General features: G+C 44.5%; 1 protein-coding gene across 8 annotated transcripts in view; it reads right to left on the bottom strand.

Annotated features, from left to right (window-relative positions):
- Nucleotides 1-26,116, bottom strand: part of SRGAP2 (SLIT-ROBO Rho GTPase activating protein 2) — a 233,044-nt gene that overhangs the window by 119,243 nt on the left and 87,685 nt on the right. For all 8 annotated transcript variants that reach the window (XM_015535288.2, XM_015535289.2, XM_015535290.2 and 5 more), the window contains exon 3: nt 23,369-23,561. In XM_015535288.2, coding sequence (XP_015390774.1) covers nt 23,369-23,561 — 193 coding nt within the window. The remainder of the gene's footprint in view (nt 1-23,368; nt 23,562-26,116) is intronic.

Below are 26,116 nucleotides of genomic sequence, written 5' to 3'. Positions count from 1 at the left end.
TAGTGAGCATGTACCTGCTCAATGTCAGCGCAGCATCATCAACTGTCTTAATGCTTAGTATACACTTCCGGGCTTACCCAGTAATAGTTATGAAGGGGAACTGGAAGAACTGCTAGGTGATGTTAGCGATTCAACTTCAAAACAAAATTACCCTTTTTCAAGAGCCCAGGCCAATTTCAAACTCTCTCAAGATTGTAACTCATCTGTGTGAATCAGGATTTTCCTGATACTGGGCAGCCCACACCAGAACCAGAAAAAACCTAGATGCTGAAACGGATATAAAACTGCAACTCTGATTCATAATTCCGATTTCATTATTGGGGGCCACGAACACAGCCTCCCTGTTCTCACAGACTGACCCTGTAACGAGTACTCTTCATAAATTTGCACTTTAAAAGTGGATTTACACCAATAAGACACTGCTTTGATCTGCTGCATGTATGGGGATTTTATGCAAGATCTTTATTTTTAAAGCCTTTCAAGATAGTCTTAAACTCTGCTGTCTGTTTCTTGTATGGGTTCCTAGTCTCTTTTACTATGACTGCCGCTTTTCAGGCCATATTTTTAGTTCTTTGAGTTTGTATGCTTTCTTGGACATATTCCTCCTTTCAACTTAGGTGTTTTAATTAATTCATTTATTTATTTTGGGGTGGCGGTGGAGCAGGGGAGGTAAAGGGCATGTAGCAAGAGGGGAACACCACAGAGACAATTTGCCTGGCCAACACGAACAAAGATGAAACACACTTCAGGCTGGAAAATAAGCAAGTCAACGAGACGTGATTTCATGGGGAGCATATTAAGGTTCTGCTAGAGTGGTTTCCTGCTTCAGCAGCTCCGCAGCCTTTTTTTATTTGGGGCTGCTCGAGCCGAGGGAACTTCGTTTGGTTAGGAGACTGAAATTTGTCTTTCTATCTTTTCCATCTATCATTTGTTTGCACAGTGTCTTTACTTTCCCCGCCCCTGGAGTCAGGTTGTGTAATACTCGGGCATTTAAAGAAAAGGGTCTGCATCCCTTAGGAATGTACTGAACAGCTGCAAACCTCCTCAAGCACTAATCCCTAAAAAGCAGACAAAATATCCAGAAGTATTTTTCTTACTTAACATTTTTTTCAGGAGGCAGATCAAGAAAACATAATACTACACCGGAGAGGCAATGACTCTGGAGTCAAAAAAAAAAAAGAAGAAAAAAGGAGGCCCAGAAAGTCACAAGCTGGCTATGCATCCACCGAAGAGATTCTCGTTAGAAATGCGTGGAGCTAAACGTGCACAGCTGAATCGTTAGTCTCAAATACATCAGCCCAGTTTTTCTCCTTCAACTTAAGACTATTTATGGACGTTCAACAAACTTAGCAGCAAGTGCTCAAAGGGATTTCTCTACAATATCTAGGGTAAAGAGAGAACTCTATAAAGGTCCACGCTGGCCTCGATGTTACACTTCCTTTTTTTTTTTTTTTTTTTTTTTTTTGCCATATTCCCTCCTCTGCTCCACTGAAGCTGTCTCACCTATAAAATGGACACATGCCCTGTTGGTGTACGTCTAGCCCCCTAAAGATCTTCAAAGCAGGGATGTAAAATCCCGGAAGCCCTCCTGGCCTAAGGTGCCATTTAATGAAGAATTGCTAGGCTCCCAGCTTTGCAGATGGGGCGCGTGACACAAGTCTGGCATGACCGGATGGCTTGAGCTTCTGAGCTTGTCTACCGAGGTGCGTTTCCTGTCAGGCCCAACAGTCTCTGACCTGCCCACCTACGGGGCTGTTGCGCGGCTGGAATGAGATGCTGAATGCAAGAGAATTACATCAACTGTAAAGCACTATACAAATGTGAAGAAATATTATCATTTTTATTTCCAAACAAACTAAGGATCGGCTTTCATCAATTTCCAACAGGCTCCTCACCCGGCCCTGGGCCAGGGCCAAGAGCGCAGCCTGCTGAAAATGCACAGCCCTTGGCAAATAATGGTGGGGATAGGACAGCAGCAACAGGCAATTAACCAAGCAGCTGTAAGTCTCTGGGAAGACGTGAGGGAGGTACCAACGGGAAAGCAGAATTTAATCTTCCACTGCCCTCCCCCTAAGGACCAGGGTGGAACAGTCAGTCCTGCATTCCACACAGGGAACTGTGCGCTGAAGGGGACAGGAAGGAAGCCACAGGGAACTCCGATCACCAGAACCCTAGGTGCTTCGGCAACTTCCTCCGAGCCTCTCTTTTGCAGAATTCCTATCAGACCCGCCAGTGTGTATGTAGGGATGGCAAATATCAATACATCTAAGAAAAATACCATTTCTCACCTTTGAAAATAGACATAGATGTGATGACAGACAAGACCCAAAATGAGTTAAATACATTCAATATATGTTATTGAGCATACACCTATGAAGAGGATATATATTTTTAAAAAGGCACCTGCTTAATAAAAGGGATCATTTCGCGACAGTTGGACAGGGAACTAGTGACAAGTGGGGAGTCGCATTTTTAAGCCTAAATTCCCTCCTGGCACCTTGATTAAAATGAAATGAACTGAGGCAGCCAAAGAGATTATTTTATTCAGATGAACGTTATTAGCCTTTCTGGCTTATTTTCTCTATTATGCATTTTGCTGATGCTGACAGAAGCAGACGGGCTGGATGGAGAGGCAAAGCCGCAGCAGATTTATGGTTTGACGCGCCATGCATAAAATCAGGCCCTTGCTGACCCAGATAAGCCAGAGGATGGATGGGATTTGCTGGGGAAGGTGTTAAAAAAAGGAGGGGGAAAAAATCACCAAGGTGGGAAGTGACTTGAAAAAGATTCTGCCTGTAACGCTGGCTGCTGGTTCTTCGGCCCAGGAGTGCAGTGGCGGCCTGGAGGCATCTTTCAAAGACAGCAGGCAGGAAGGGAGGGGGCAGGCACACTTCTTGGGGCTTATCACAGCTCCGCTTCAGCTCTGCCAGCAGTGAGATCAGGGTAGGAGAGCTCAGAGACAGAGAAAGGGCCAAAGGCAAAAATGTATATTCTATGTATAGAGAAATGAGATTTCACATTTTCAGGGACAAGTTAATCCCACAAATTGTCCTCGGTAGCCTAGACAGATGATTAGAAAGGATTCAAGCAGTGGTGTACCCACCTTACTCAAAATAGTCTAAATTGTCCTCTATAATCAGGTTTGGGGGAAGCGCTGTATGGAAATGGAATTCTTGTGGCTCTGGATTCGTTCCAGGGAGCCCAGCCACACCCCTGGGATCATGGCTTGTCCAAGAGCTGAGAGCTGAAGAATCTGCTTTGAAGTTGAGAACTGGACTAACACCGAGTCTGACATCTTAATAATTATTTCCTGAGTGATTACAGGACCAAGGTTCCCCTGGGTTAGGTCAGAGAACTGGGAGACATTCTCAAATCTGAGCCGTTGTAGACCCTAACTGGAGATGTCTCCCCATCAATTGATGACAGGCAAGGGATTTTGCTTTCCTTGCAACCATCCCACCCCACCCCGTGTTCATGGCAGGGAGAGGAGGTTGGAGATTGTTTTAATCACTCAAGACAGCTTCGTGGACCCCATGAGACCAGACATAGCAGTGGAGGGCATCTACACAAGATTTAAATCTGCCTAGCTTTCTTGCCTACATTTCTGACATCTTATTGTCCAGACCCCTTCTCTGAGTCCTTGAGCTCTGAAGTCTTCTTATTTCATTCATTCAACAAATCCTGACTGAGTACCTACTATGTGCCAGGTCCTGTTCTGGGCACTAGAGATACAGGGAGCAACACTCTTGTTTCTGACCGGCTTCTCCCATGTTTGCAGAACCTTCTGGATCCAACACCTGGTTTTCTTGCCCCTAGACTGTCCACCAGCCACAACCCACATCTTATCCTGGTCTTGATGCCCGTGTGTACACCGACCATTGTGAAACCCTGATCTAGCTGACGTAGAAGATCCCCAGCAGCCTTCTCTGTGTAGACCTGGGACCTTCCCTTTGTTTATACCTGTCTTGCCACTAGCATTCTCAGAACTGTAGGGAGGTAAAAACAAAGAGGCTACACTAAACTCTTCCCTGTGTACTCTGGGTACAATCTAAATGCTAGAGAACAAACACTATGCACTCCACCCCAATACAGTCCATAGAACCAAAGGCCTAGAAATTCATTTATATAGGACATTTCCCTCCCCAAATACGCTGTGATCATACCAAAAGGTATGAGCTGACTAATTCCCTTAAAATAAAACATCATATTGCTGACCGAGGAACAAACAAGTAATACACGTTTCTCAGTTTAAAAGGATTCTTTAACCATCTACATTAACAGTTAACACATATTCCTCATAATTCCACATAATAACTCATATAATAATTCTATAGAATAATCCGTGAATAACTCTACAATTATATCTTCAGTTTTTTTCTTCTCTAGTTAATTAAGATGTCACCAGAAACCCCATAAGTAATTACAGCACATGACAAACATACAGAGGGAAAAAAAAAATACACCCAGATGTGTTAGCAGATTTTTTTGAATGAAATGAAATCTTGGGAGATGACTGAGACAGACAGCCTGGCTCACCCCTGGTAGTTCATTCCAGAGAAATAAATACCTGTCTGTGCCAAACTGGAATGACGTCACTCAAAAATCCACACACTTATTTTCAAAGCAGTAACCACTACCTTGGGAGCAGGCATCTCCCTGGCACCAGGCACGAGCAGGGAAGCTTGATCTATAGCCAGAAACTCCTGCCTAGCAAATGGCGCTTAACCATGCCAAGTACCGACAAGCCACTTGGGAAGAAAGGGTATCCCTAAGTTTCAGACCTCCCCTTCCTGAATACCTCCTAATGGAATAATGAGTTCCTTACATGGCTCACGATAACAATGAGGAATGAGGAATAAACAAATATGACTTGATTCTGTGAAACTACAGAGCTAAGTGGAATGAAGTCTAAACAGTCATCAGATCAACCCCACGCATTGTTATCAGTTCTCATGTGTTACTTTGATATTTATCTGACCTTATTGGAAGTCCTTTGAGGACAGGGTATATTTTGGAATAGTCAGTGAACACCTATCACCAAGAAATGGGCCGGTACTTAACCAGCACTGACTAATGACAGATGCCACAGCCACAGAAATCTTTTAAGTGTTGTGCACAGTGAAATGATTCATTTAATGAATAGTTAGTATCTCCAGCCTCCATCAATCCTGCCTAATCAACTGCTGCAGCATGTATCTGGGTGGCTACTGAGTGGCTGAGTTTGTGCGCCCACCGGCTTATGTGCTCTGAACAACAGCATATTATTAACCATGCTGATACTCTGCTGGCAAAATTTTAAAGGGTTGGATGGAGTAAGAGATGCCCTGGTCAATTTCCAAGTTGGTAAGTTATTGAGTTCTACAGGTCTGTGAGTTATCTGGATGAATGATGGTACCCCCTCCCAGCGAGGTGGTCCTCTGCAAAGCACCCCGAACCATGCTCATGACCTAGAGCCCAGTCTTAGTTCTGCCACTTCCTAAAGCCAGGTAATCTTGAATCAGTCACAGATGCACTCTGGACCTCAAAATTTCCTTATCTGCTTAAAAAAGTAAATGGGGACAGCAGACCCACCCTGCCTAACTCACTTGGCTATTACGAAGATCAAGTCAAACAAGGTGACGGCCATAAAAAAAGTTCATCAACGCTAAAGTGCTCCACATCTACAAATCAGTATTGTCATCTTCTGTAATTATTGTTATAGCCATTATTATTACTTGACAGGCCATACAATGGGCTCACACTCACAAAACAAACTGGCTAGAGTCACGTCTGAACAGATAAACACATCTCAAAAGTCCCAAGCCTTATTACCTAAATTTGCAATGAACTTGCTTTTTAAGTTTCGTACTGCATCAGTGCACTAAAGAGGAACACGTTCTGTTGCCATGAACCTATCATCTGGTTCTCTGGGAACTCCCACACTCAGTGAATCTCCTGTGCCCCACCTAGAAGTGGATTTCGAAGGACGACTTGTAAGACACAGAGGGAAAAGCCAGAGGGTACAAAAAGTAGAATCATGGAAACTTCAGGTCTAGAAGAGACTTTCTAGATGGTCCAGAGTCGAGACCAAACTTGTCATTTTCCAAGTGAGGAAACAGAGGTCACAGAGAGGGGTGGCACAGGGCAAGGATGCAGGTCTCCTGAGTGGCGATCACGTTCTTGTTTCACGGCGGTTGTTGCTCTATTTCAACTAAAAGGCCCTTAGCATCTGTGAAGCCCTGGCGCCAAAAGAGTTAATGGACGCCGCTCAGCTGCCCGAGCCCCAGAGCACTAGGCCATTCCAAGACAACACATAACAGGAATACCGAGGGTCCGTGAACTCAGAGGGAGCAAAACTGCTGGTGCCTGACGGCGCCGGAAAGTATGTTGACACACTGCATGTGGTTACACATGAAAGGCGAGTGGCCAGGAAAGGCAGTTTTGAATCCCACCCCATTCTAATTTGGGCCTGGCTCTGGGCACGACTGAAGCGCTGGGCCACACCCCGGCCACTCTATAAAATGACCCTTGGGTTCCTTCACTCTCTGCTCTGTGGCCTCAGTTAACTCCTTCTCTGCTTTCACAAGGGCCACCGCAGTTCTTAGAAAAAGAAGACTCTCAAGGGAAATCAAGATCCAAGAGTGAGAATCCATGGGGAGATTCTCAGTGTGGGTGCAGATAATGCCCACTAGTATCTACCATCTCCAAGTGAGTGTGTGACCTGAAGCCTTGAGCGGCCGGGCTCCTAAGTCTGAGAGACAGCAGCTTCTCTAAGTGCGAGTCTTCAGGACCCCAAATCACCTTGCATCAGAATCACCTGGGTGCTTGTTTAAGATGTGGATTTTGTGCTCCTATGCCAGAGATTCTGACTTGCTAGGGGTGGAGTGACGCTCAGGAATGTGCACTATAAATACACGTCCTAGGTAATGTCACGCACACCAGAATTTTAAGAACCAATGCTCTTAAAGCAATGGTTTTCAAATGGGGATACAGCCTACTAGTGGGGTTAATACATCAATTTAGCAGGTTACCACCTAGCAGTTCTCAAAAATTGAAACAGAAAACAGTGGGACATAATAACACAGAACGAAGTGGAAGATATCAGAGTACAACACATAGAGCAAGACTTATAGGGATTGTTTTACAAAAATGCTGTTCTTAGTTATTTAAAAATACACCATGAAATGTCTGTACATGTGTGTATTCCAGCTTGTGCCATAAAATGTGTTTATAAAATATTTTTAGGGGTGATTACACACCCCAGGCCCTTTTGAGAAGCTAAGGATTCTCTTCCAAGAGTTCTCTGAAGAAAAGAGAAAAGAAGGGAGGGAGGGAGGTGTTGTGTATATACATACCATAATTTGCATATGAGTCATGGGTCCCTGAACTTTGAGAAGCCCATTCCCTGAGGACATTCTCTTGAGGACAGTTCCTACAGTGTCTAGTACTCTGGTCACAGTGGGCACCTGCTAATTACTAGACTGTGCCAACAACTTTCTCGCGATGCTCTGTAAATGACTGCCAATGTCTGCAAGATGTACCTGTAAGGTAATTGTCCCCACCATGATGATTGTCTTTCTCTCGTATTCATGGTGACTAGAAACGTTGCAGTTCAACAATGTTCTACAGAACATGGGAAGAAAGCTGGTAGCAAACTGCAAGAATGAAGAGAGCAGTGGTGTGGGTACAATGTCAGTGTTTCCCAAGGGATGTGCTCCCTATTTATATATAGCACACAAGGGTAAGCTGTGGTACTGGACAGAGCCTTTCTGCACCCCTACTGACAAAGTCACTAGAAGAACATAACCTTTATTCCCAAGTCAGTGAATTCTTTGGCCAGTGAAGGTACACACATTTATAAACACAGAGAACCCAGCCTCATCTGATAGTCAAAGAGATAGAAATTCCTTAGTCCTTGATGGGGGATTCAAAAAAGGCACAGACAATTAGAAAAAGAGCAACGACCCAGCTGGATCCTCAACATCCCCATGGCTTCTTCCCAATGGTTAAACCTACCTGCACAAAGAGAGGGTGAAATGGGGGGCAAAGGTTTTAGAAACCAGCCTTGGTCCAATAAGGCACACAAGGAAGAGATGGAAAATGGCAGGTATGATGTGGAAAGGGGTCAGGAGAGAGAGAGAAGTCAGGCAGGGAGGACTGGGAAGAAGACAGAAGAGCAGACTTCAAAACTATTCTAAAATTTCCTGATGCTTTTCAGTAATTTGTTTTCATGTGGTGGAAACTGGCACAGCATCTAGGATGCTTTGGGTCCATCTGTTTTTGAACTTAAGCTGAAGGCAAGATTCAGAAGAGCTGGAATCAGCAGCACCGACATGTTATATGTGTCTGGAGGAAGGAGAGAAACAGAATGAGTGTGCAGGAGATGGAGGAAGAGACTTAAATGGGGCAAAGGAAGGGGAATCTGGAAGCCATCCTCACACAGGAAGGAGAAAACGGCCAGGTCAGAATTGGTGCAAAAGAGCTGTTAGAGAGGCTGGAGTATCTGAGGAAGAAAGCCAAGGAGAAGAAACACTTGAGGCATCAGAACAGGGAGCTGACAAACGGTCCAGCAACAGGGCCGGAAATTCTGTAAGTATGGGTGTCGGCGAGCAGTGTCTTAGAGCTTCACGTCTGAGAGACCGGATCAAGACCGTCCAAGGTACAACATGGAGCATATGACATGAGTTACTGGTGAACAGTCTTCACAGTCACAGCCTAGAACTGAAATGAGAGCTGGAATCTTGGTTTCCTAAGTGCAAGAGAGGTGGTCATGGAGAACAGCAGGCAGAACGTGAGAGGAGTCATCTCAGGAGAAAGCAAGGGGCACAACCCATAAGGTGGAGTCACGGTGGGCCCGGCAATGAGGGCGGAGTGGCCCCAGGATGATCCTCGGTGTCTGCCCTGTGTCTGGCCTGTGGCCCCCACACTGACTTCTGATAAAGCCCTGATTGCGCCTAAGGACACGCAGGTCCCTCGCCTCTCCTGAGGCCACTCAATCTCTAGCCCAGAGAAAAGATCTGGCAGTCAGAAAGGTCAATCAAGACCTCATTCTGAAAGGGAAAAAATTAAATGCAGACAGAGATAAATAAACCAAATGGTACTTCTAATAAGTAATGCAACCACGTGAAAGGTCTGGAGGCTGGAAGAGAAGGAACTAGCAACCAACTTCTGAACACTGCGTTTTGGTCCTGAAGGTTGAAAACAAACAAAGCCTCCGAACCAGTACTAAAACCTAGTTAGTAGTCTTCTTTTTCAGAGGCATGAGTTAGCAACTCTGGAACTATTTTGTGTACAGTCTAGGACGATAGCAATTAAATAAATATATTATGGGAAATGGGTACCAGGTTTCTCACTGTTGAGATAACAGGGTTATAAATGTAGAGAATGGAGAAAATTGAATAGAACATGTGCTGCTGGACTGGAATTGAAGATATTAATGGGACTCATAGACTTTAATATAGATAAGCATATAGATAGAGACGCAGAGAAGTATGCGGGTATATGCCTGTGCGCATACACGCACGTGTTGTGTGTACTATCTCTGCTAAGAGGAACTATAAACTGTGGTACTATAGTAACAAAGAGCACATCTAGCATCCATCGTTTCTTTTTTCAAAAAATTTTTTAACATTTATTTAATTTTGAGGGAGAGAGAGAGAGAGAGAGAGAGAGAGACAGAGCGTGAGCAGGGGAGGGGAGAGACAGGGAGACAATATCTCATGCCGACAGGAGAGATCCCGATGTGGGGCTGGAACCCACGAACCATGAGATCCTGACCTGAGCCGACATCAGAAGCTTAACCGACTCAGCCACCCAGGCGCCCCTAGCATCCATCATTTCTAAATACCATTCACCATTAATAGGATCCAGGACTCTTTGAAGAGAACTCTTTACTCCGGAGCTTTGAAGAAAAGAAAGTATAAGATGAGCCTAGAATATCTTTTTGTGCCAGAAAGTTGAATGGTGGGGACATGTTAAAAGGACACAAGAACCAGCTTGAAGGGACTCCACTAATCAAATCTGGAATGAACATTAAAATAAATAAAGATAGTAAAGGATTATAACCCATTGAGTAAAATCAGAATCCATGAGTCCAAACTGATATAAACAAATAACCGGACAAATGTACAGGGGAGATGGAAAATTCTTCCTTACATTAGAATCCCAACCGACAAATGTAGAAAAAATGATGGAAATTGGGAAAATTACCATTTGGTAACCATAATAATAATTGATTCAAACAAGAATCATCAATACATGCTGAAACGGATAGGTGTAAGTTTTGAAGAATAACATGATATTTACATGGTCTCCAAGTATCTGTCCCAAAATACACGTATTAATTACAAAGCATAAACTAGAACAACTTTATGGTAGAGAAATCTGGCAGATACCACTCTAACCAAATGATCAAAGTTAACATCACCAGTAACGGGGAATCATCAGCAAGTGAGTCCTAATATTAGGCACTAAGAATATAACATCACTTCTACGGTATTCGTGCCCAAGGCACATAAATGTAATCATAAAGAAATATCAGCCATTACAAGGCGCCTGGGTGGCTCAATAGGTTAAGAGGCCGACTTCAGCTCAGGTCATGATCTCACGGCTGGTTAGTTCGAGCCTTGCGTCGGGATCTGTGCTGACAGCTCAGAGCCAGGAGCCTGCTTCGTATTCTGTGTCTCCCTCCCTCTCTGCTCCTTCCATGCTCACACTGTCTCTCTCTCTCTCTCTCTCTCTCAAAAATAAACAAACATGAAAAAATTTAAAAAGAAAGAAATATCAAACATTAGCAGAAATACCCAACTAAGGGGCATTCTACAAATAACTGAGCTGAATGCTCCCCCAAAATATCAATGTCCTAAAATACAGTGAAAGACTTGGGAACCATTCCACATCAAAGGAAACTAAAGAGACAGGGCAACTGAATGAAATGTATAATCTTGGACTTTCTTTGGCCAAAAAAATGTTTTTGGAATAAATGGTAAATCGGAATATCTGTGGATTATATAATGTTACTGTATCAATATTGATCCCCTGTACTAGTCATTGTGTCATAGAATCATCTTATTTTTAGTAAATCCATATTGAAGTATGTGAGAGTGAAGGGACATCATGTCTACAACTTATGTTCAGTGTTTCAGAAAAAATATGTATGTGCATGAGTTGTGTACAGAGAGAGAGAGGGAGAAAGAAGCATAAAGCAAATGCAGTAATATGTTAACATTTTGGGCAATCTGGGTAAGTGACAGAAATTCTCTGACTATTCTTGCAACTTTTCTGTAAGTCTAAAATGATACCAAAAACAATTTTTAAAGATCCCATTTTGGAGAAAAATGAAAAGAAATCGTTTCTCCCATCTTGGCTTTGGCACTAAATGTATGCTACTTTGTGTTATCTTTTTTTTTTTTCTCCCATATAAATCTCCTGTCTTCCTCGTGACACAATGAGCCTCCTAAGGGCAGAAGCTGGGTCCTAAATGTCTCTGTGATCCCAGGACCTGCCAGAACCTGTTGGTCAATACTGATAATGAAGATGAAGCCACGTGTTGATGACTGGATCACATATACTACAGGTGATTTACAGGGTCACTCAACAAACAGCTCTGGCTCCTCAACCTTGAACTCTGCACCTTGTCGGAGCACACACATGTACGTGTGCACACGCGCACACACATGCACAACCTTAAAATATTTCACATTAAATGCTAACTTCCGTGCGTTAGATTAGTGGCTTATTCTGTGTGTATTTAATTCCTAGCATAGCTCTTGGTGTAGAAAAAGTGCTGAAAAATGTTGGCTGAAAAGCATAGGTGAGCCGCACATCCCAGCATTGGTGTTCATCAAAACTTTCTATGTTAATGAACAAAAGAGCCAGGAGTGGACTTGTTTTTCAAAAGAAATCAAGGTACAAGGATGTTCTAGGAGAGATTTTCAAGCAATACTTCCTGACCAGCGTGTCTTGAAAACTGTCCCAGACCTGATAAATTGCTTTTTTCATTTGATTAAAGGGGAGAAATTTTCTAAAGTCTTCTTTAATTTGGTACCAAGAAAGCCCACTAAAGATGTATTATAGGGGTGTCGGGCTGGCTCAGCAGGTGGAGCATGTGACTCTTGATCTCAGGGTCATGAGTTCAAGCCCTGCCTAGAGCTTACTTAAAAAAAAAAAAGAAAGAAAGAAAGAAAGAAAGAAAGAAAGAAAGAAAGAAAGAAAGAAAAAAATATGTATTATGTATCTTTTTTCCATATGGCTTCCCTGAACTGCACTGTAAATAAAGTAGGTGCCCCAAGCATTTATCATCCAGTTTGAAACTCAGTATGTGTGTTTGGGGGCTGGGAGTGGAGTGGGGAGAAAAGAGGCCTAACTGAATTCTCTACAAGGAACATTATCTTCAATCACCTCCAATTAATGGTGCAATGGAGACCTGGCAAAACTAACATTGAGAACGTACAAGAATAAGGTTAGCAGCCAACACAAAGTCCCTAACAATACCATTAATCCCCAGGTTATAAGAACCCGAACGGCTAATGCAAAAGTCCACACGGCATGCCCCTGATTGTCTGCAGGCATGTGTACATGGGACTCTGTGGCAGGAAAGGGCATACGTTTCCACCCATGACCAGACAAAACAGAAGCAAGGAGGTGGTTGACAAATCTGGTCCATGCACAAGAAGAGGGGCAGGGAGGAGGGCAGAAAGTCAATATACGTAGGAAGCCGAATCCTTCTAAACTGGGCCTGCCTTCCAGGGTTTCAGTGTCTCTCTGTCAGAGTCCACTCAATAGCATGTGCTTTGTCTTCCAAAGGAACTGTCTCAGGCATCATTTCCACCTGTATGCTGCAGAATCAATGCCGTCCAACTTCCTCCTTTTGCTAAATCTTTGAGATGCTGCCTGTAAATTCAAAGAATTTTAAGCACCAACAGAAACCCCCACCCCTACCCTCAGAACTTAGTAGTTCGGAACATCTGTTGTTTACAAGGGTTCAGGCTGAGAGCTGCCAGACTTGTTCCACAACCTCTCCTTTAACACAGAGGCTGCTAGGGAGGGATGTCTGAACTTCATGCAAGGATGCCCTGTCCCAACTGCTTAAGTAGGCATCAGCAAACACAGCTCAGCATCCTACTGTTGAAGATAATCCTACTTTGTTCGATTCATTTTCTAATCCTGGTTCTTTAACCAGCTGTACCCAAAATATGTTAAGAAGCAGAGCTGTGCTCATTGATCTTCCTTGAGTTTAAAACCCGAGGGGGCAGTGATCCAATGATTGGTGGCGGTGTAAAAGGGCAGGAGGTAGCAGAAAGAATGATCCTTTTTCAACTCTGAGAAATCCAAACCCTCCTTTTTTCTCATTCTCCCTAAATCCTTCATTAACACTGAGCTCTTCCCATATGACTCTGTTTCTCTTCACAGCATGAGACTTCAGCACAGTGCAGGAATTAGATATTAAAGTCTTTACTCCAATTAACTTGGGACCAAATCTAATTGAGAACATAACTGCTATCTTTTACCCTTCCCTGCCTAAGCCAAGCACGAGGCCCTCCCGAGTAATCTACCCTCCCTCCCTTCCCGGTGACTACTAGAACCTGCCTTAGATGGGGTCCTATTTTTAGATTCATGTGCCCATGCGCATATGTATTCTTATTATTCTCTCTCAGCCTGCTATCTGATCCCCCACCCCCCACCCCCCGTTTTAATTATGAAAGTCCTTACGGCAGAGACTGTCTTTTCTTCTTATCTTGTAAACCCTCCCACTTAACGCAGTCAGCTTCCAATAAAGATGACATGGCTTTTGCCTTTAAAAGGGAACTGGATCAAAGTCAATTCATTTAATTGGCTGTGAATTCCTGAAAATTAAAGATCCCTCGAACCAGATGCACATCGCTTCCTGTGTCTACTATGGAATTATTATGGGACTTACAAGAGACGAGAAAACAAATACTGGAAGTTCCCTGCACCCCAGCCCTGTTGTTAAGGGACATGATCAGCAGCGTCTGTGCTCCAGCAAAGCCGAAAGCCTGAGGCGTGTCCTGCTAGCATTCCAATGGCGGAGACTGGGAGACATAGGAAGCCCTCAGTGTCTCCAGCATCCCCCAACTGCTCATTAAAGCATGTTTGCTCCCAACTGCCCTCTATCATTCCCTACCCTAAAAGGATAATACAAAGCCATCTATGCAGAAGCGTAGGAGCTTCTGTTTGGCCTCAGGAGGCAACCCAGTAAACCACAATCTGTGATGCTCAGGACCGAGGCTGGGACAGAGCTGGCCGGCTGGTATGGTTGGTGGCCGCTGCAGGAGGCTGAACAGGACCAGCGTGCTTTTTATCCACCCAGGTTGCAATTGGGACCTCAGCACTATACCTTTATAGAAACCCAATGATTTGGCAATTAGTGCTAACTAGCGACTCTGTGAGGACAAGGGAATCAGAGGGTGAGCGTAAGACAAATTTCCTCCTCTTGAGGATTATGAGTCTGGATCTAAAGGTAACATGCCAGGATTAACTACCTGGTTTAATGTAGCTCATGACACTTTGTGAACATGACAGCTTATAGGACAAAATGTACAATTGCTGAGTTTTTATAGGAACTGGGCATATAATTATGTGACATAATTGCATATTTCCTGCCAATACAGCCACATCATAAAAATCAGGAAGGAGGATGAGTTTGTCATTCACAAGGGCCCACTCACAGCGGTCATTGAGGAAAAGGGAGACTGACATGATATCATCTGGGGCCACGTTTAAGAATGCTGAACTCTGGGGGTGCCTGGGTGGCTCAGTTGTAAGCATCCGACTCTTGATTTCAGCTCAGGTCATGATCTCACAGTCTGTGGGATCAAGCCCCTGCTTCGGATTCTCTCTCTCTCCCTCTCTCTCTCTCTCTCTGCCCCTCCCCTGCACGTGTGCATGCTCTCTCTCTCTCTCAAAATAAATAAACTTTAAAAAAATATTTAACTCGGGGCTCCTGGGTGGCTCAGTCGGTGAAGCGTCCGACTTTGGCTCAGGTCATGATCTCGCAGTCTGTGAGTTCGAGCCCCGCGTCCGGCTCTGTGCTGACAGCTCAGAGCCCGGAGCCTGTTTCGGATTCTGTGCCTCCCTCTCTCTGACCCTCCCCTGTTCATGCTCTCTCTCTGTCTCAAAAATAAATAAACGTTAAAAAAAAAAAATTAAAAAAAAAATGTTTAACTCAGCACAGGAAATGAATGGTAAATCTAATCTATCAGGGTTTTACCCAGTGTAACTATGTTCAGTCCCATCTCCTGAGTACCGAAGCAGTCATTGCTATTTATACTTACTATGTACTAAGTGCTGTCCTAAGGGCTTCACATGTATTAATTCTCTTACTCAGCAGAATGACTCCATGAGCACTATTATTATCCTCAATTTACAGATGAGGAAACTGAGGCAACTAAGAACCTTCATCTAAAATCACACAGCTAGTAAGTGGGAAATCTAAGATTGCAAATCCAGGAAATCTGGTTCCGGAACCTGTGATCTTGAGTACCACACTATACTCCTTCTGTGGCGATGATAATTACATCAGCTACCATTTTTTGAGCATTTAGTAAGTTATAGGCATGAGGCTAGTGCTTCACATATATTATATCCAATCCTTAAACAACCTCTTCGAGGTAAGTATTACTCTCTGCATTTCATAGACGAGTAAACGGAAGCTAGAAGGGTGTAAGTGATTTGCTCAAGGTCACACGGCTGTAAGCGGGAGAGTCAGGATTCAGACCTAAATGTGTCTGGATTAAACGCTCGGCTTTTCCTGCTAAGTTATAAAGCCTCCCGAAGAGCTTGCAAATGAATTCTTTCTCTGTTCCAAAGACTGGCCAGCACTCTGTCTTGCTGACCGCCCACCCCCCCAAACTGCCTTCTTGTGTCTCTTCTATCCTGCTCTGTTCACGTGTAAGGAGAGCTCCCAAGTCTTCCAAAAAGGACCCAACCACCACCTAAGTTCTGTATGGAGCAGGCCAGCAAGAGAGTCACCAGGGGACCTTTTGTTCGTTTCTAAATAAAGGCAGCTTGAGCCATGGCAGAGGGAAGCCAATCCTTGCTCAACACCAGATGCTACATCTGGGCAAAACCTCCCCTGAGGGAACAAACAGCTCCCAAATATGTCCAAAATGAATGAGTGACACACTGGTCCCGGGAAGTGAGGGGTTCTCCCTTCTGGCAACTTCATGCTTCCTCCTACTTCCCTCTCAAAGTCACCCCATACTCAAGGAGGAACTTTCTGGTCCTCCACCCTTTTCTGACTTGAAATCACAGCTGTAGCAATCTCCATGGCCAACTGACTCTGCTTTTCAACCCAATGCTATCCTGTGAGGCTGATGAACAACTCTGAACTTAACTCCAGAGGAAAAATCCATCAGCAATAGGTGACGTAACCACAGAGACGGTGCACAGTCAAATACTGGGCCCAGGGCCAAGAACATGGACTCTACAAGAATTTCTCTCTAATTAATTGTGTACCTAACCTCCCACTGAAAGGCGTATTGCAGGTTGATGTCTACCAGATTCCTGAGATACCTGGGTCCTGCTCCCTCACCTCCCTTCCCGTAGTTGCACAACTCATAAGCAGCCAAATAAGCAGGTTTACTCTCCATGTGTCCCTTTAATGTCCTGCTAATTTCATGTTAGTGAGAATAGGATACTGTCTTGGATATATCCCTAACCTAGAGCAATGCCTGGTCCCCAAAATGCGAATTGAATGAACGCACAAATACATCTTTTAAATCACTTTTCATTCTCTGCAATCTGAGTACTACAGACAATATGAAAGATGTTTTCCCCTTTCTCCCCCTAAACCCTGGGAAATCAGAACGTGCCACAGCCTCGACCATCACCTCTCTATGAACATGCCCAAATATCTACCAACAACCCAGACTTCAGCCCTGAATACATCTATTCATTTTCTATCAATTATTGAAAATTCCATGTTCGATATCCTTCCAGTGTCTTAAACTTCACATCCAAAAACCAAATCTCTCATATGCCCTTCAAAAAACAACTCCTCCTAACTTCGGTATTTCTATTAACGGCACCATTAATCTACCAGTCACCCAAGTCCAAAAGAAACTTCACAGCCCTCTTTCTTTTGTGCTTCTGAGCTCACTTGAAACCTGAATCCCATCTGTCAGCAATTCCTGTAGATTCTTCCTGCACCAGGTGTTTTCCATCTGTCTCTAGACTGTAAGCTCCAGGAGTGCAGGGGGCAGTATCTGTCCTGCCTGGCATGTGTCTGTTACATAGTAAGAACACAACACATATTTGCTAAATGGTCCGAAGGATCAATTTCTATTCTTTTCATTCCTACCATCCCACCCTAATTTAGATCTTTATTATATACTGTGGCAACTGGTGTCACCGTCTCAAGTTTCCAGTCATTTAGCAATTCACCACCATTAAGGTTAAGGTCAATCTTCTGTAAGCAGAGTTCATGCCTCGGCTTGGACAACTAGCTATTCAAACCTTCAGTGGTTTCCAGTGTCTATTGCATAGCACCAAACCTTAGTCAAAAGTCAAGGCCCTCCACAATATGGTCCTGTCTACCTTTGTCCAATTCTTCCATATACTCTTGTTAACCAGCCAAACCAGTCTACTCACTGGTGCTTTGTATTTTCCTCCTGCTGTGCCCCTCCCGGCCTACAACATCCTCCCCCTGCCTCTGTCTCCGTCTATCAAAATCCTGTCCATTTTCTTCAATGTCTGGTTCAGATTCCACTTCCTCCCTGGAAGTTTCCTGACCCTTCGAACTGTGCACCATCCCTTCTATAGCACACACTTGGTACTTACCACATGTTGCCTTATATTGAAGTTCTGCTATTGTATTTAGGTACAATTTATCCCTGACTAGACTATAAAGTCATGTGGGAAAGAACCACGACTTCTATTTCTTTGGATCTCCCTCCTTTTAGAGTCTAGAACAATACCTTAAAAATATTCAACAAATATTTGTTATTGAGAAAAATAAAAAGCTGGAAGAAAGACAGAAAAAATGTTGGCAGTGGGTTTTAAAGTAGCATAAGGTCTCTGGAAAGAACACAGCAGGATAGCAATGTAGGAGTATTCCTCTAAAGACTCAACAGGAAAAAAAAAAAAAGAAGAAGAAGAACTGAGCCATTAAAAGTAGGAGATCAAAACCAAGTGAGCTAAGACTGAAAGGTAATTTACAGCAAGTCCATGTTAAAAAAAAAAAAAACCAACAAAAAACCAGCCAAGGCATTATCAATTAGAGTCCCGCTGAGCAATATTAACACAGATTCCACTTAAAAGAGACAATCAAAGGCTCAGCAACAAATAGGAATACATTTATACTCTTCAAAGAGCCAAAGAAAATGCAAGAACATCTTCCCTAGGAAGACTTCCTACCCTCACATAGCATTTTATCTCTGCTCTTAATCAAACCAGGCGGATAGAATTTCAGACATGAAGAGGGTTCACCCACAATTCAAATGGATGGAGGAAGCCATGTTCCCTATCTTAAACAAAGCAGAATACGGTGGAATCAAATAAACACTATGTAGTTCTATCTGCAGCATCTCTCACTCTTTCTGTGGGGGAGGGGGAAGAGAAGGAGCGTGATGGGACCACAGGGTCAGACTCTGCAATGGAGTCAGAGCTGTGTGGGCTTTAATGAGGGTGTTTGCACAGAGCACAGTGTGGGAGAGGACAAAAGGTGAGCAGGAGCAAAGCAGAATAGGAAGCAAAGCCAAAGAGTGACAGGCTAATGGCTTCCAGGGTAAGAAGTTGTCCAAAAGAAAAAGAAAAAAAGCAGTCCAGCAATGTGTGTCCCTAAATGTAGTCACTTAAAACTGTAACTGAATAACCAACCAAACTGAGCATGAGAGGCTGAGATCCAGCCAGGCTGAGACACTGGTCTGAAAAGGGCACGGCGGGTCCATATAGACGGACTCTGGCCCTGGCCACCCTACCCCAGGCCGACTTGAATAGTTTCCAGGTCCCTAAGATGCGTCTGTCCAGAGCTGCCGCTGGCAGCTGTTCTCCTGGCAGCACAGAGAGACAAATCCATGGCATTGCTGGGCCAACAGCTGCTACAGCTCCGGGGGAGGTGACGAGTGCCCGCTGAGACGCTCTGGGCAGAGAATGAACTATTCTAGGGATCAGCCCTAGAGTCAGCAAAATCGAGGCTACACTGCACCAGCTGAATGAAAATACAGTACAATTACCACTCCAGAGACCCAGGACACCCACAGCCCTTCTTCTGTCCTAGTTTCTCTGAGTTTGATCGCTTCTTGCCCTCACATTTCTAATTCCGAGGGCACGACTTCAGGTTAGGCCCATGTTAACCTTAGGCTCACGGCCATAACTCCTCAACAGGCCTCCTGCTACCCTGTCTCTCCCCTCCGATTGATCTTATGCAGTGTTGCCATAGTTACCTTCCCAAAGCACAGCCATAATTATGTTCCTTGCTCAAAAACTATCAATGGCTCCCCATGCTTACAGAATAAACCCTATCACCTGGTGTTCCCAGACCACTGTGATCAAGCCCCTACCAATTTTTCCAAGCTTATTTCACGATTGCATTTGTTATTTCTGCTCTTCAGCAAAACGGATGAGTTACCCACCGGCCTCGTTTTTCCAGCTCTGTGCCTTTACCATCCCCGTTCTCTCTGCCTGAAATGCCTCCTCCCCCATCTTTCTATCCTCTTTCTACAACTTCTACACTGTCTCGATTGAATTCAAGCCATTGGACCAGCACCTAGCACTCACACTTGTATTTTCCCATTTCCCATCCACGAACTTCACCTCCATGAAGCCCCGCCCAGTCCCCAACCTGAAGAAATGTCTCTTCCCCCTGCACTTGGGGCACTTTGTATGGTGGGTGGACATGATCTTTTACACACCCACCCCGTTACACATTATAAACGAACACGGCAAGGCTGCCAATAGTCCCGCGCTGTTTCCTCTTCTACAGGAACAGAAACTCTACCTCCTGCTCTCCCCACTCAAGAACCGAGAGCCCTCATTACCATGCTGTCGCGTCGAACCTGAACTCCTCTGCCTGTCTATCACGGAGCTGTTATTTGGTGTCTACTCCACTTACCTAAACTTGTTTTCCACTGCTTTTGTAAATATCTCTGTTCTCATAATATTTCGCTCCGACCTCTACTGAAGCCCTTTGCTCGTGACATTGCCACGTGTCTCTCTTCTCGGTTAGCCAGGAATCCAGAGTTCACCTGAGTCTCCACCGGAATGAGCGCAGAGGGCAGCACCCAGTAGGTACTTAAAAGGGGTTTGTTGGGTAAATAGCTTGCAACTCAGGAGATCAGACAGGAAGTTATTAAAGTAAACTAGCCATACAGTGACAGCAAAAGGAGTGAAGTCCCCCTTACAAGTTCTTCTAGCGCCTTGTACTTCTGTTCCTCAACACTTACCTCAACTGATCCAACTGTGCGATTTGTTCAATGCCCGTTTCCTCATCCTGTTGTAAGTGCCGCATGCAAGAGACAGCGCTAGCTCACCACTATGTCCCAAGGCCCAGTGTCTGGACTGAAGGAGTTCGAGGAATGTGTGATGGACATTTGTTGAATGAATGGGAAAGGAACTTCCTTTTAATGAAGCTGGGTCCCTCACTGGTCCCTGTACCCCCTCACCAGCAAACGCTCCTGCTTCCTCTCACCTGCACGTGCTGTGGTTCTCTCCTACACAAATCTACCTTTAAAGCCTAGCCTAAGTCCCACTTGCTTCATGGAAACTCTCCCGACTATTCCATTACCTTTATGTGTCTCTCTGATGATTTATCTCTGACCTCTCATCACGTCTATATTCTACACATAACCAATGATTTCTATGATTTCTTAATGAGATCATTATTGCTTTACTCTCTAGTTGCTTCTTGTATTAAAAATCTTTCCTCCCCAGCCAGATATGGCCTCCTATGGAGACACACAATAAACTTCCCTTGTATTTTCCAATGCCTGTACAATACAGAGTACACAGATGGCTCTTAATAAATACCCACTAGTTGTTTGGGGGAAAATGAAGCCAGGTACCAGGCTCTGTGAGAAGGGAATTCAATTCTTCCAGCTTTGGAGAAAACACCCTATTCCTTGCATGTGATCTTAATCAGAGCAATTCAGCTGACTTACAGATGAACACATCTGTACCTTAATTTGTAGCAAATATGTCCTTGAGCTGAAAATATGATATAGTCCTAAAAATCAAATGCGATTTTAAGGAGTAGCTTACCAACAGAATAAATCCAACTTTGAGTCCCCTCTTTCTAAAGCAAATGATTTCTCTCCAAAATCTTCGTTCATCATATACTAAAATAACATTTTATTCCCTTAGGATTGCTTATGTAAAGAGAACAGAACTTGGGAAAGCTAAGGAGCTCTGAGGACAAAACATGTGGAGGAAATTCGCATGCTGGCTTATTTTGAGAGTGTCACGTGTTGTCCTCAAACTTAGCCTCTCCATAGTCATTGCCCAGAGCTGGTTTGTTAAGGATAATTTGTGTCCCAAATTATTAGGGTGATATGATAAACAAAAATAGAAAATGGAGGAAAATGAGACACACTTGGCATTCACTTGTAACCTCATTCATTCATTTACTCATCCAATAGTGTTTAGTAAGCATTTATTATATACCACATATTACACTAGGCACTATGGGAGACTGGAAAACGAATCAGAAAGGCTTATATAGTCCACTAAGAGAAGATAATATCAGGCAGACAGTGCTGACTGCCCTAATAAAAGAACAAATAAAATGCTGTAAGAATTCAGAAAAGGGAGAACATTCTTCTGGGAGAATCAAGAAAGCTTCTTGGAACATGATTCTTAAAACAGGTCTATGTCCCTGACATGCATAGATGTGAACAACGGGTACCTAAGTTCAAATGACAGGATGGGCAAAGGTCCACTGAAGTTAATGCTTTGTTTGGCTATGGTATAGTAGGGGAAAAAAACAACAGGAAGTAAGGTTGGAAAGCTAGTCCAGGTCAGATGTACAGGGGCTCAAAGAACAAGCCAGAGAGTGTATACCCTTGTAAACAGAGCAGCACTTCTCAAACTTCAATGTGCACACAAATCACCTGAGTATCCTGTCGCTGTAGATCTGGGAGCAGGACCTGAGATTCTGTATTCCCAGCATCCTAGGTGGTGCCGATATTGGGAGACCACACGCTGAGTGTCAAGAACACAGACAGTGGGAAGCCACTGCACAGAGAAACCGCGGGATCCCCAGTGTGTTCCAGGAAAACTAAATGTGATAACAGTGGGCCAGGCAGGTTGGAACGGGGAGAAGCTGTACACCGTGGTCCTCAACACTAGTTGTTCGTTAGAATCATCTGGGAAGCTTTTACACCATACTGTTACCCAGGCCCTGCTCCCAGAGATTCTGACTTCATTGCTCTGGAAGGGGGCCCAGATTTCAGCATTTTCAAAAAGCTCTCCAGGGAATTCTAATATGAAGCCAGAGTTGAGAACCTCTGCTGCGGATGATACAGTAAGTAAAGCAATCATTCAGACAGCAATAATGATGATCTAAACTACAGCAATAGCAGTGAGAACAGAGTGAATGGGTCACTTGCATAAAATACTATGCAAGGGATAGACCTTTGCAACTGTCTGGGCAATGAGTCAGATGTATGCTAGAGCATCATTCATTTCTTCCAGTTAAAGACAGTTTGGCGAAATGGTTAAGAACACAGACTCTGGAGCCAGACTGCCTTGGTTTGAATCCCAGCTCTGCTACTGATGTACTAGGAGTGTGTGAATGCGTGTGTGTGCATGTGTGTGTGTGTGTGTGTGTGTGAGAGAGAGAGAGAGACAGAGACAGAGACAGAGAGATTCAGAGAGACTCAGAGATTCAGAGAGAGAGAGAGAGAGACTCTGGAGTCAGACTTCAGACTGCCTTGGTTTGAATCCCAGCTCTGATATTGATTGATATTGATGTACGAGGGGTGTGTGTGTGTGTGTGTGTGTGTGTGTGTGTGTGTGTGAGTGAGAGAGAGAGAGAGAGAGACCTAAGGCAAGTTCTTTAACTTCCTTATGACTCAGTTTCCTCATCTGTAAGTTGGGGAGACTACAACAACCAACATACGAACTTGCCGGGGAGATTAAATGAGTTAACATACATATAAAAACCCTTAGAACCACATTTAGCACATAGGAAGAACTATGAAAGTGTCTGCTGTTATTATCAGCACAGTTCATCATCTCTTCTGAGCTCTCCAGGATCCTGACCTGCACGAAAGACCAATCTGGAAAAGAAGTCCCAGAGGGCTCTCAGCCCTCAGCCAACCTGAAGTCCCCGGGGCACCGTCGTGAATGCAGGAGGGTTTAGGCGGCACACCCTGCCTCCCTCCCGCCCCAAGCCCCGTCTCAGGTCTCCGCACGAAACAACCAGAGCCCCTACTTGAACTGCTGGTCCTTGGTGCTGCGCGTCTTGGCCAGGAAGCGCTCGGCCAGCTTCTCCAGGTTGCGAGAGTAGTCCATCTCGATCTCGGCCTTCTTCCGGAAGAAGTCCTGGAGGTCCTGCAGCAGCTGTACCCGGAGCTCACACTGCTGGTCCAGGCATTTCATCTGCTCTGTGAGCTGAGTGCGGATCTCTGCAACAGAAACCAGGCCGGCCAGTCAGGTGGAATCCCTCAAAAGAAAACTAAACAAAACCAAATACATACACACTAACATTGACCCCTTCCATTCAGGTGGGAACTTAATGCCTTTAACGGAAAAAAATAAAATAACAAGCCGAAAGCTTAAAATGGCCATATGATAGGAAGCACCTCCAAAAATTCCACCAACTCTTTTTGGACCCCTGAAGAACCTGGAACCAGGAGTCTGCTGAATCATTTAAGAGAAACTGCTTATTAGACACTTAATATTCAGTTACCATTTATTGAGCAATTTACTGTGTTTCTGGCACAGTGCCAGAATTTGGGTTCTGTTTGGCTGAGAGCCTAATGATTTATCTCCATCCTATTAGGAAGGTACTACTTTCATCCCCGTTTTAAAGATGAGAAAACTGACTCTTAAGGAAGTCAAGCTATTAAAGTAATGTAACTGGGATTCAACCAGAGAGACTGACTCTAGAGCCCAAGCTCCTACTTTTTATACTTTCTCCCATCATTTCAAAATGTTTTTCCACAAGTAGCCTGGGTGGCTCAGTCGGTTGAGCATCCAGCTTTGGCTCAGGTCATGATCTCACAGTTCGTGAGTTCAAGTCCTGCGTCGGGCTCTGTGCTGACAACTCAGAGTCTGCAGCCTGCTTCGGATTCTATGTCTCCCTCTCTCTGTCCCTCCCCAGCTCGTGCTCTCTCTCTCTCTCAAACGTAAATAAATAAACTTAAAAACTAAATACATAAACACAAGTTTTTCCACATCTCCAAGAGGGAGGGCGAGGGTCAGGATATTTTAATGGAGACAGGGTCCTGCCCAAGGTCAACTAGTGGCAATCAAGAATGAAACAAGCACCAGACTTCTAGGCAAGCAACTCTTTCACTGTCAATCAGATTCCATAGTTTCCAATCACAGAATGTCAATCAATCTTCAAGAAGTTCATTTGTTCTCAACAAATATCACTCATACAGCGGTTGCCTCATCCTCAGTGATGCTCAGAGCCCCTGCTGTGTCAAAGTTAGACATGTTTCAGGTGAAGTTTAGCTTGACAGATTTCTGCCTAGCCAAGAGTCCTCACACAGGGCTAGCAAACACCCTCTCTGGGACCGCAGCAATGGTAGCTCCAGATGCAACCAGATCTGCCTCAAATGCAATACAGTATTTGTTACTGACAAGAGCCCTGGCACCCGCAAGAAGCAGCATGCCAAAACCAGACTGTTTTTCAGCTCAGAGAAGGCCTGCAGTGCACATCCTGCTGAAGTTATATCCCAATCCCCGTTTGAGCCGCAATGGAGCCATTTCTTTTATCCCTTTCCCTGCAAGCCTGCTCAGCTCCAGTGCATTCGCTTGTGGCAATGACTCCAGTCCCAGGAAAAAAGAGCACCTATATTATTATGCCTTTCCTTATGCACGCTCCAAATTCATTTCCATAATAGCAGGGTTATAAAAATGCTTTCTGCCTATGCTATGTAATGCATGGGAGCAGGGGTGACGGGGGGATCTAGAGTTTTCACCTGAGCTGTGGATAAACCAGAGGCAAAGCCAGGATCACAGCTCTGATGTTGAAAGTTCTGCCCACCACGCTTACGAAACAATGATGGATAGGCAAATGGCACATTTAGCTTTGCCTTGAAGTGGCTAGGGGTCCGTAATCTATCCTTATCTTCATTTTTGTCTCTTTTTTTACTCATATCAGAATGTAGCATAAGTATCTGGTACTTCATGGGTGATCTCGGGTGATCTCTAAGTGCGGTTCTCACCCTCTGCATCCCCATGCCTCCCCCTCGCCAACCACCAATGCCAATCAAACCTTACAGTAACCTTACCTGAACTGAAACTGAGCACCGGAGGATTGTTTCAAGCAGACAGAAGGCTGAGCAGAAAAGCCGCCTACCTCATCACTCATCAAAGCTCTCTTGTTCTGTGTTTTTGGGGAGTCTGATTACAAGGGTGTTGGGAGGAAGAGCTGCAGAGGGCATATCAGGCATCTAGTTTTTGCCAGGGGTTTCGGGGCCTCTTAAAGGCAACAGCCCTTGTCAAAACTATTCCTAGAGGCATCTGTACCCCTTCTGCTATCGACAGGCAGAAGTAGAAGCTGGCAGTAGTAGCCACTGGATGGGCAAACTATGGGTGGAGACCACGTTCACAATGCTCAATGATATTACTTACAACTTGTTCATTAAGGAGGAATCAGGGCATCTTAGGACAAAGAGCCCACCCAGTCAGTCCCAGATTTGCAAGAGGATGTGGATGGGTAAGGGGCTGTCAGCCCCCTTTGAGTCCCCTATAATTCACCCAAGACTTCCCCTCAATAATCTCACTAACCAGGAGAGCGGAAAGGAACCCCATAGAATGGATGATGCCCACCCTCCACCAAAACAAGAGGGGGCTGGGCAAATTCCCACAATACCTATGAAGTTCCAGAGATAGGCCACCCCAGGGTTGTCCTGTCCAGGAATTAGCACTTTATAGGAGGCCTCTGAAATATGTGCATTAATCTAAGAAGCCCCCAAGCACATCCAACCAACACAGAATTCCACCCTGA

This window comes from Panthera tigris, chromosome F3, assembly GCF_018350195.1.
Source record: "Panthera tigris isolate Pti1 chromosome F3, P.tigris_Pti1_mat1.1, whole genome shotgun sequence".
Lineage (NCBI taxonomy): Eukaryota > Metazoa > Chordata > Mammalia > Carnivora > Felidae > Panthera > Panthera tigris.
The sequence above is the reverse complement of the archived record's forward strand: the minus strand, read 5'-3'. Positions and strand labels throughout refer to the sequence as shown.